Consider the following 10,582-nt stretch of genomic DNA (forward strand, 5'->3'; position numbering starts at 1 on the left):
GGGTTTGAGAATTTGGAATTCAGCCTTGTGTTGGGTCAATTCGAAATGACTTGAAGCAATGGCGTTAAAACAAATGGACACGTCTTAAGTGTTTATTTAAGTGTGGACTTGAAATGACTGTTGCTTGTTATGTTTAGGCATAAAAAGTGCCTGACATTATTCATTGGGCGTTAGAAGCCTTATACTGTGTGCCAGAAAAACCGCAATCCACCATCACCAGCTAGTACTCTTTTTGCCATTGACTTTTATTCTACATTCACTTTACCACAGAATGAAATCATTCTTGACCTCATAAACACGGATGTCTCCAATTTGATCTATTGTAAGCAACAAGCTAGGCAACAAACTAATGGTGATGTATATTTTGTCCTCAAAACAGTAAAATGTATAGTCAGCATTAAACATAAGTGAATCTGTCTGCATGTTTACTAACCTAAGGCAAACACGTACACAGATGAGCCATAACATTAAAAACAAAAATATTAAAACCACCTATGTTTGGGTTTTCCTTGTGCCACCAGGGCAGCTCTGCCCCTCTGGGTGTTCTGTGCTATCTGTCTTCAGGAAATTGGCAGTCGATCTTTTTCAGCTCTTTGCTTGCTAAGCCATGTGCGTGGCTGGCTGTGGTGTTCTGGTGCTTTTTTTTAATCACAGCCAGCATTGGCTTCTCTGTGAGATCGGACTGGATGAGCTGGCTTTTGGTCCTTGTGGGCATGAGTGAGCCCTAGGTGCCCACGATCCTGTCTCCAGTTTGCTGGTGTTTAGTTGATCAATGTTGTTCTGGTCAACTAAACACTGTGCTGTAGGTGTTGAGGTCATAAAGGGTCTATGTATATGATAAATGTTATAATTCATTTAAAAGGTGAGAACTGCTACATTGTTTACCCAAAGTAACACTTTTGGGTACTTAAACAACTTATCAAGATGCAAAAAAACATCTTGTGTGTGTGTGTGGGGGGTGTGTGTGTGGGGAGGGGGAGTGGGGGTCAAAACATTGACTCATTGGTTAAATTACTTTAGAGGCAGTGATATTTAATTTGAATTTTTAAGACATGTTTGTGCAAATATTTAAACATTTAAATCAATAAAAATATTGACAATCATACATAGTATATATTTAATTAATTCATAATTAGGGGGTGTAACGATATGGTGCCGCATATCATATCATCCAATACAAGCCTCTCAATTTTTCAATACATTCAATATGTTGCATGATTAAGTAGGCTATTTCTCATACAATAATGTGTACATTATGGGAGTTCAACTTTAACCACACCATCCTCTGAAAAATCAACAGTAGTAGTAACGGAAGTATTAAGACCATACAAGGCATGTATTATAGTTCTCTCTGTGCACAAAACAGGTGAATTTACTAATTAGCTTAACCCTGTCAGGCTGATGAGTTATGCTTATTAATTGAAAAGCTAATCAAACATTGGCTATATGACAATGGTATTCAGCTGCTGGAGTCATGGCCTGGGCTGTCTCTAACCCTAAATCCAATAGAAAAATGTTGGACAATGATAAACAAAAAAAAGAAAGAAAGAAAAAGGGCTGGAGTATTCAAGAAACCTGTAGTCTGCGAGTGATCTTGAGGAAGCAATTGAGGCAGGGACTGAGCAAGTTACGCTAGAATACTGTAGACATTTTTTAACTCTATGCCAAGCTGCATCCAGCAAGTTTTAAGGAGTAAAAGACTTCATGCTAAATATTAATTGTTTTATAGTTATTCCAGTGCATTAACAGAAAATATTGTTTCTTATTCCATTTTTCCTTATTTCAAAAACTGAAAATGTTATTATTTATAAACGCTAAATTTCACTTTTGTCTAATTACTTTTGGCCATCACTGTACCTTGTTTATTACTTAAAATGAATACTCAGTGCTTCAGAAACACACGCCTGAGAGACATTACAGCTTGAGCAGACAAATTAGATTTAATAAGACATGTTTTAATTTTGCTACATTCTAATTCACAGCTTCTGTTTGATGATATGCTGCTAAGAATCTGCATGATCACAAACACTGACGTTATTTAAATATGGTTTGCAATAATGTTGAAGGTTCTAATCAAATAGAAACCTAAGGCACATATTCTCACCATGCTCACATTTATTTTACTGAATTTGTATCAGATGGAAAAGCCACCTTATATTAGTGTATTGAATTTTCTATCGTTACACCCCTATGTACAATAGAATAAAGTCTTCAATTAATCAATCAATCAAGTAGTGAATTATCAACTTCCTCCAAGGTCATTAAGTTCACTTTCTGAATGTGTGGTGATGGTCACTGAAGCAAGTTTCTCTTCAAAAGGCAGGAACTTGTGGTTGTAATCTTTCTCCAGCATTTTCTTCCAAACTTTAACTGAAAAAAAACACAGACTATTAAAAAAAAAAAAATCCTATTATTTTTATAAATATCTTTTGTAAACGTTTCTGCCCTCTCTGCAGAACCAAAGGTCCAGCGGTTGGAGTCAGGTCTTATACAGTTTTTTGGTGTGGTGTATTTCGAAGTCAAGAGTTATCGAAGTTAGATCAGGTTCAGCTCCAATTCTCTGAATTTTGATTGTATGGGATGGCCATCAAAAAATAAAAAAAATATCTTACTGTATTCTGGTTCTTCTGCCTCTGGGGTGTCTAATGCTGGCTCCATATGCTGCTGGGCCTCATTCTCCTCTTCTGGCTGCTTCTGTGGACTTGTCTCAAGGTCAAGGTTGGCAATCATCTCCTCATATGCTTTTCTTGCCTGTGATGTGAGCTCAATCATTTTGTGATAATGGTCCTGTATGAGTGATGACAATAAATGTTACTTTCCCTGCAGGAATTCGAAGTGTTAAAATTCTATGTACACTTAAAGATAAATAGACAATATAGTAACATTTAGTTAATTAACTTTAGCATGTCCTAAGGTTTGGTTTACCAAATGACCAATGCTAATGTAAGCATTTCTACAGCTACACACATAAGAAATAAACAAAACACAAAAGGATTAAATGATAAAATGTGTGCACCAAAATGTCCTCCTTTTCAGATTGAAATATACCCATTCATGAATATGCCTAGGTGTGACATGTCCAAATTACAGGTTTTAAAAAAGGTTTTAGGTCATGACCTATTTGACCTGGACTTTCTGAAAACATGTCTCCATCTTGTATCATATACAATGTCCTGCAACAGCACTTACTTATCAACTGTACTTAAATGGAAGCAGGATATAAAGTTCTATACCTGTGCTCCATCATAGTTGAAGATTCCTACAAGACTGACTGGAACAGCTTTGTTCACACATCGACCTAAAGACTTTCTTGACAAAGCAAAGACGAAGGGAACACCTTGCTCCCGACACGCATCAATGATTGTGTGGAGAGCCTCATCGAGTCCACCTGAATAGGAAAAATGTCTGTCTTTAGAGTCTATTCATTTATGCAGTAGATTGTTACCTGAATTTGAGTGTGCTAGCAATGACTAGGAAAGAATCAATATGTAAAATCCAACAAGCTCACCAAGAGACCAGAATTTTGAACGAAAATACATCCATCATATTATACGTTAATAAAATGACATTCATTATTAGTAAATGTGGATTCAGTAGAACAAAATCTATCAAAATGTTTGGCTATTGTAATCCCATATATGATACTGATTGCAGCAGATAGAGAATTTGCTGTACACAAGTATCTTAAGAGAAGTTCAAAATGTGCATAAAACAGTATTACCAGATAAGTTTCTAATCTATACACAAGCATACACAATACAACAAGAATCTTTGTACCCAATACCTTTAGACTCTACCCGTTCACAGTTGGGAGAGATGACGACACACTTGACTTTCCTGAGCTTCAGGTGTTTCAGCACCTCCCTAATACCCATGACCAGCCGTCTCTTCATCCTGGCCTTCATGGGATCTTTCTGGTAAAGTCGGTCCTGGAACCTTACCAGTTCCTTCAGCAGAGTGGTCACACACTCATCTACGTCCTTACTTAGCATCTGGCTGCAATAGCTATTAAAATTAAACAGATTAAAAATATCAGGTAAGAAGTTTAAGTGTTAATTATTACTGTATTTTAATTAACACGTTTCTGTTAAGCACAAATCTACTGGGTTTCATGCATTAACCTGACATTTGTAAAGAACTGTTTTTCCCCTTACTCTCTGAATTTCCTGCTATGGATTTTTGGACGACCAGGGCTGGAATTTAAATCCAGGTTTTTAGATGGTGTACTTGCATAAACAGAGTTCTTCATGTCTTCAGGTGAACCTGATCGATCAGCCTCCTCAGCATCACTTTGGTCACCTTTCAGCAAAATGAACCAATATGTCATCAGTGCTAAAGATGAGTTCAAATCTGATCCAAATGTTTATTTTAGATACACACACACATTACATGAGGAAAGTGTGAAAGACATGATTTACTTGTCAGGTTATGACACTTCTGTGCTGAACTGCTCTCAGAAAGATGGTCACTGGCTTGTGGCTCTTGATTGACTTCGCTAGTCATTCGTGCTGGATCTCTTTCTTCTAGCAAACGGTTCTGTTTTCTTTCTTCTCTCTCCTTTAAAATGACCTACTCAACAACCAGTGCATGCGATTCTTAATTGTGTGCTGCAGTATTTTAAAACAGGACCTTTAAACGCCTATGAATCACTTACTCTCTTAAGGGGTGAAGGCTTCTTAGCTTTAGGGATCTCTCGCTGTTTCCCCTTTTTCACTAAAGGGCAGGTGGAATCCAAAGGGTTGTGTGCTATTCTCTCTTGCTGCTTTGAATTTTTTTTTTGAGGTGTTGTTTCCTTGTGGACAACTGGTAGGGCTCCTCCCACTGAATTGAGCACAGCGGCAACATGAAATTTTAAGCATAAGAATAAATTATTAAAGGGTAATAAATAATTAATTATAACCTAGTGAAGCTAAATTATTCAAAAAGTGTACATCAGGAATTTCACCAGAGCTGTGAATCTCAAGTAGACTGTGGATTCAATTTGGTAACATTTTTGGGCACTGCGATTATCAATTTGATTCAACAGTACTAAAGTTCATGGTCTCATTAAGTTCAAGCAGATATATTTATTTTATAGGTGTGCAAGTAATAAAAACTGTTTAAAATATTTAACATAACACTAAAAACTATGGAACTTGTGTTGTTAATTGCTTAAATATCACATCCCAAACAAAGTAATGAGTTATTCCAGTGTGTGATGGTATTGCATCCACTCCTAAACTCAAAAAAAAAAAAAAAAAGAAGAAGAAGCAGCGATACTCGGGGGTTTGTATTTACTGATAAATGTCATTAGTAAATCACCTTGTCAATATTAGACCACTTACAATTTAGGTTTAGCAATATAAATAAAAACCTGACCTATTGATTCAGTTAACTAAAATTAAATTGCACAGCTCTAAATATCACAATTTCACTTCATAGTTATTGAAACAATTCTATTGCAACTATTGCCACGAGGGAGTGCAAACACCCTCGTAAATTAACTAAAAATGCTCTCATTACAGAAATACCTGAAAGGGTTACTGGTTTAACATCTTGTCTGGATTTCTGAGTCTGTTGTTTTTGCTCCAGAATCGTTAGCATGTTCCCAAGATCAAGCTGAACAAGTGCATGGCTCTTTTTTTGACTTGCTGGCTGGTGATCAGATAAATAAAATGATAAGTTTTTTTTTTTATTATTATTATTATTAGATTTTAGTTGACCATGTTTAGGTCTAGCCATGTTCTGAATAACCACAAGAACTAGATAATAAACATACTACAATAACTGAGTGCTGGGTTGTGATTGTTGTGGAAGAATCAAATAATTACATGGAATAAAGTCTATTCTCAGTAAAAGAAAACTTGGATGTCTTTAATCTACTAATTTCATTCTTCAACTACATGATATCACCTTACTCCCACTGTAACATTTTTAAAAAAACCCAGACTCATTTTTATATGAACTTAAGTTGTACTGAAATAGAAAAAGTGATAAATCCACATCCAACCTGTGCTTTCTTTGAAATTGCAGATCCTGACTTTCCATCAGTGGCTTTGCTTTTGTTTAAATTCTCAGATTGCACAACTGAATGATCTTTCACAGGTATCCCAGTATTCTCCTGCGTAAAGAAGACAAAAAGTGACTTCCAAAAAAAGTGTTACATCAATATACAGCGGAACCTTGGATTGCTAGTAACGCGGTTTGCGAGTCTTCCAAAAGACGAGTGTCACGTGATCACAACTGAGCCAATGTTTTTTCTCTCTTGCGCGCGCTGCAGAATTGTGGATAATCGTCTTCCCTGCTCTGTCTTAGTGCGCGTCTCTTACTGGTATAATCAACATTCGTGCACGTGCGTACCGTTTACTATAACATTGTGCCACAGGTGTGTGCAGGTTTTGTGTTTGTGTACAGCACGCATGTCCTGTTTATTATAACACACCTGTGCGCATGTGTAAAGAAAGTCTCATTAGAGAGGTTAAAGATCTATTTTCTCTCTCTCTCTCTCTCTCTCTCTCTCTCTCTCTCTATGCCCCCCCCCTTTTAACTTACTCACAAACTCACTCACTCACTCCTCTACACAGAAACACTGCTCTGTCACGATTCTTTTCAAAAGTAAAGTGCAGGTTCATTTGTTTTATTTTTACTTTACAGCAGTGATTTCCTTTACTTTAGCTTCACACACATACACAGCGCCTGTTCGCACAAATGGAAACACTTATCTGTCGATATTTATATTTACTTTTTTAAAGGTAAAGTGCAGGTTAATTTGTTTTATTTTTACTTTAGATTTTGTATTAATTATTTTTATGTATTTATTTTTTTGGGCTGTGGCACAAATAATTTGAGTTTCCATCGTTTCTTATGGAAAAATTCGCTTTGGTGTGTTTTGAAATAGGAAATATTACCTTTTTTCCAGGATTTGACAAATGCCTCTGGCCTTTGCTTGGATTAACAAAAGCAAAAGAGAGATCTGGAAACTCCTCTTCATCCTAAAGACAAAATGATTTAGCCTTGACTCTGCACTTCTTTCTACTGTAATTTCAAGTACTGGTGTCTCTAACATATACACACGCAAAAAAAAATATGTTAAATCAGAAAGCATGCAGTATTTCTTCTTGATAAAAGAATCTTAAATAGGTATTGTAATAAAATCTGTGTCGAAAATTATGATATGCTTTGGACATTTTTACTCGATATACATAGATCTGACAACTTATCAGACAACTGAAATAAATGTTTGAACTACAGGTAAAGAAAACTATGCAAAGTTTGCAAAGTAAGAAAAATCAAAACTTAGTGGAACCAGTAAGGGACATGAAAGTGATGGGCAAAGTTAATAGCTGAGGAACGTATATTTTGTATAGTTTGGATTTGTATATTTTTTAAAGCATGAAACCCTAGATTACACAAAATTAAATACATAAGATATTGATCAAATTACTCACCCCAAACTTGGGAGGCTCTTGTTCAATCACTATCTCTGTCTCTTCCTCTACATCCTCACAGACTGACTTGGATTTCTTCTTTTTCTTCTTTTTTTTCTTGGCAGATTGTCCAGCTTCTGTTTGACAAACATCATCCTTGATGTAAAAGATAAAAATTTAATGATTACTATTTACTGTAATTGGAAACATTTCCTGTAGCGTCTACTATATATTTGCAGTGTGCACAAATGAAACGCATGAATAAGTGCATTAGTGTAGCAGAAGATTATATGGAGAAATAAAGGTCATTTTTATTCTCATAATTGTGTTTTGTGGATTCAAGTACCTTTTTGACTTAAACATCCCTTGAACAAAGTTTATTCATATATTATTTATGGTGAATAAATATTAAAATTAAAAAAATAATTTTTTTTTTTTTAAATCCCCACCAGCATTACCTGTTGTTAGTTCCTGTGAAACAGTTTATGTAACATTTACCATCACCATACATCTCACTGAAGAATTAAAAATAAAATTCTGTTTTCAGCATTTGCAAACCGACTAACAGGCACCTAACCTGAGAGGGTGGATCTTGTGTGGCAGGACTCTTCTGCACGACTTTAGGAGGCTGAGAGGCAATGCTGGCCCAGGATGTTGGTGATTCATAAGGGTTTGGTAACACAAGCTCAATATCTGCATCTACAGAAAGAAAATTATTGCACAAGTACTTCCATTTACGCACAACGGTAAAGAGTTACCAATAAAAACATCCATTCCACCTGCTGTGGCAGTTGATTTCTGGGGAGTATTTCTGGTTGAGGTGATGTAATGTACTGATTTCTTGGGAGTATTTTCGGGTGAGGTGACGTTATGTACTGATTTCTGTTTTGGTCCTGTATTTCCTGTCGTCTCCTAAAGAATATTGGTATGAAATCAGTTTTTATTCTGACCTTTTAAATGTAACCATATGTATATCGGAACATTAAGTCAGAGTGCTCCTGCAAATATTTTTTTTTTGGCTTCCATTGCACCTGAACAGTGGCTGCTGGTGAATCATGAAGAGCTGGTGATTTGACTGAGCTCCAGCACGACCAAGCTTCTGGACTTGAGACAGGCTTAGTGTCGCACAGCTCAGGAAAATCAGAGAGGTTTACTTCAAACGTGCAACTTTTTGTAACCTCTGACCTGGGTCTTGCTTCTGATTTTGGAGCAGATCTGGAACCTCTGGAACCTTTAAAAAAAAAAAAAAAAAAAAAGAAGAAGAAGAAGGTTTGATCTAAATAAAACTTATTAAAATTATTAAAATTATTTACTGTTTATCAAAGACTTCATTTATTTCTAATTAACCCGTGTTTAATTGATTACCTCTGCTAGCTGTGTCTAATGATCTTCTGTTTATTCTTTTATTTTGCAGCTCAGGTTTTTGCCTTGAGGGCTGAAACAAGAGACAAAAGTGTGGAAAAATCTTTAAAGATGATGCTTACATCATATTTTTCATAAGCAAAAGCATGTACAATTACACCATTCTGAGCTGCATATTAAGTTGTGCACTACATTTACTGTATACGGAGTAAAGAAAAGCTACAAACAGACAAGGACCTTTCCTATGTGCTCTGATGTGTCTCCCTTTGGGGCAGTGTCAGTTTTGAGGCCCCTACTCCCTCCTGGATGCTGGAGCCTTTTGGGGACAAGTTCCTTTGGTCCACTGCAACCTTGACTATCTTTTATTTCTGTCCGCCGTCTTCTCTCAAACCAGTTCTCCGTAGAGGACTGACTCTGTCCATCTCTGAAACATAACCCATCAAATAGTCAGGAACTTAAATGATCCATTATGCCATTAATAAAAAATAAAAAACATTTGCAGTATGACAAACGCACACACCTTCTCAAGGTTTCCTGCATTTTGACTTCAGTTTGAAGCATTGTGTTGGGGAAGTCAGAGCCCTGAATTTCTCTGATGCCCAAGCATTATGAGGCTTTTAAAGAAAAAGATCAGAAGTTATTATTAGAAATAACACACACACACACAAAATCAAACATACTTGCTCATGAATGATTTACAGATTGAAAGCATTCTTAAAAAAAAAAAAAAAAACAACAACACACACCTCAATGGCAAGACAGGTGGGTCACATGACTACTAGCAGGTTGATATTAGAGCTGTTACAAAATATGACTTATTCATCTACGCATACAATTTATCAGAAAGTTTTACTACCTAACTCCTAACCTAACTTTTTTTCTTTTACAAGCTATTTCATGGCTAACTATCATGGCAGCTGTTTGTCACAATTGTTCTGCTAAAGTCAGCTTAAACTGTGTGTATGAGTAGGAAACACAAACACATTAGCTTCACTAGCTACCCAGCTAATCCAAGTCAAATTATAACCTCAGGACTGCGCCATCGCTTAGCGTGCAGCCAGCTACATACATATATATACACACGGTCAGACTTACACTCGTATTTAACAGGCTGAATTCTGACTTACAGATTTCCCTCCATTCTGCTGCTCGTTTATCTTAAATACCCTGTTACAACTATTTGTGTAGTCAGGTCAAACTTCACCAGACACAAATAACGCCATCTTTTAAACCCGTATTTTGAAAAGTTTAAATAGCGGAAGTGGCTTTTGCGAAATTTACACGCACTCGACAGTTGAATATTAAGTAATAATAATAATAATAATAATAATTGAGAAATTAGAATAATGTTTAAAAATTGATGTTTAAATAAATAACAATCTTAAATAAATTAATGAATAAAAAACTGCACAGGGTTTTCTAAAAAAAAAAATATGAAAAACGCAATAAATAAAAAAAACTAATAATGACAACATTTTTTAAACAATAGGAAATATTTAATTTTACACGTTTAATTTTACATTACTTAACCGCAAAAGTACATCAAATTCTAAGGCTGATATTTAAAATACAAAAGTACATTTAAACTAATTTTAAGCGCTTGGGGCGGAGACATGGTCGCTCAGCTGTCGCTTAGCGCCTCTGGCGTTGGAGCGTATTAAATTAAATTTTCTCTCTACCTCTACCTCTCTCAAGGTTGGATTTATTTTCTACATTCTAGAACAATACTGTAAATTTTAACACTATGAAATATTACAAATGGGATTATGTAATTAAGTAACAGCAGCACCAACAAAAGTCATTTTAAGACACAA

At 35.7% G+C, this 10,582-nt stretch overlaps 1 protein-coding gene across 2 annotated transcripts; it reads right to left on the reverse strand.

Moving 5' to 3' along the window:
- Positions 1 to 1,011: 1,011 nt before the first annotated feature.
- LOC128509826 (selenocysteine insertion sequence-binding protein 2-like) lies at positions 1,012 to 10,000 on the reverse strand. Of its 2 annotated transcripts, none has more exons than XM_053481678.1 (18): positions 9,896 to 10,000; positions 9,289 to 9,382; positions 9,006 to 9,192; positions 8,772 to 8,841; positions 8,438 to 8,637; positions 8,186 to 8,318; positions 7,984 to 8,105; positions 7,428 to 7,562; positions 6,888 to 6,971; positions 5,990 to 6,100; positions 5,511 to 5,634; positions 4,655 to 4,821; positions 4,419 to 4,569; positions 4,155 to 4,299; positions 3,785 to 4,005; positions 3,234 to 3,388; positions 2,613 to 2,787; positions 1,012 to 2,370 (listed from the first exon to the last, which is right to left on the reverse strand). In XM_053481678.1, exons 2-18 carry the CDS (start codon positions 9,327 to 9,329, stop codon positions 2,243 to 2,245), a joined length of 2,349 nt encoding a protein of 782 aa, XP_053337653.1. In that variant the 5' UTR covers positions 9,330 to 9,382; positions 9,896 to 10,000; the 3' UTR covers positions 1,012 to 2,242. The 2 variants fall into 2 exon arrangements, with proteins under 2 accessions (XP_053337653.1, XP_053337652.1); XM_053481677.1 differs by having other exon boundaries at positions 9,864 to 9,992.
- Between the last annotated feature and the right edge of the window lie 582 nt (positions 10,001 to 10,582).

Source organism: Clarias gariepinus, chromosome 21 (assembly GCF_024256425.1).
Source record: "Clarias gariepinus isolate MV-2021 ecotype Netherlands chromosome 21, CGAR_prim_01v2, whole genome shotgun sequence".
NCBI classification, from domain to species: domain Eukaryota; kingdom Metazoa; phylum Chordata; class Actinopteri; order Siluriformes; family Clariidae; genus Clarias; species Clarias gariepinus.

Coding starts and splice junctions, on each gene's coding strand:
- LOC128509826 (XM_053481678.1), bottom strand. CDS start 9,329: ATGCTTCAAACTGAAGTCAAAATGCAGGAAACCTTGAGAAG. Junction 8,638..8,771: donor ATTAGACACAGCTAGCAGAG/GTAATCAATTAA, acceptor TTTTTTTTAAAG/GTTCCAGAGGTTCCAGATCT. Junction 4,006..4,154: donor CATAGCAGGAAATTCAGAGA/GTAAGGGGAAAA, acceptor TAATTTTAATAG/CTATTGCAGCCAGATGCTAA.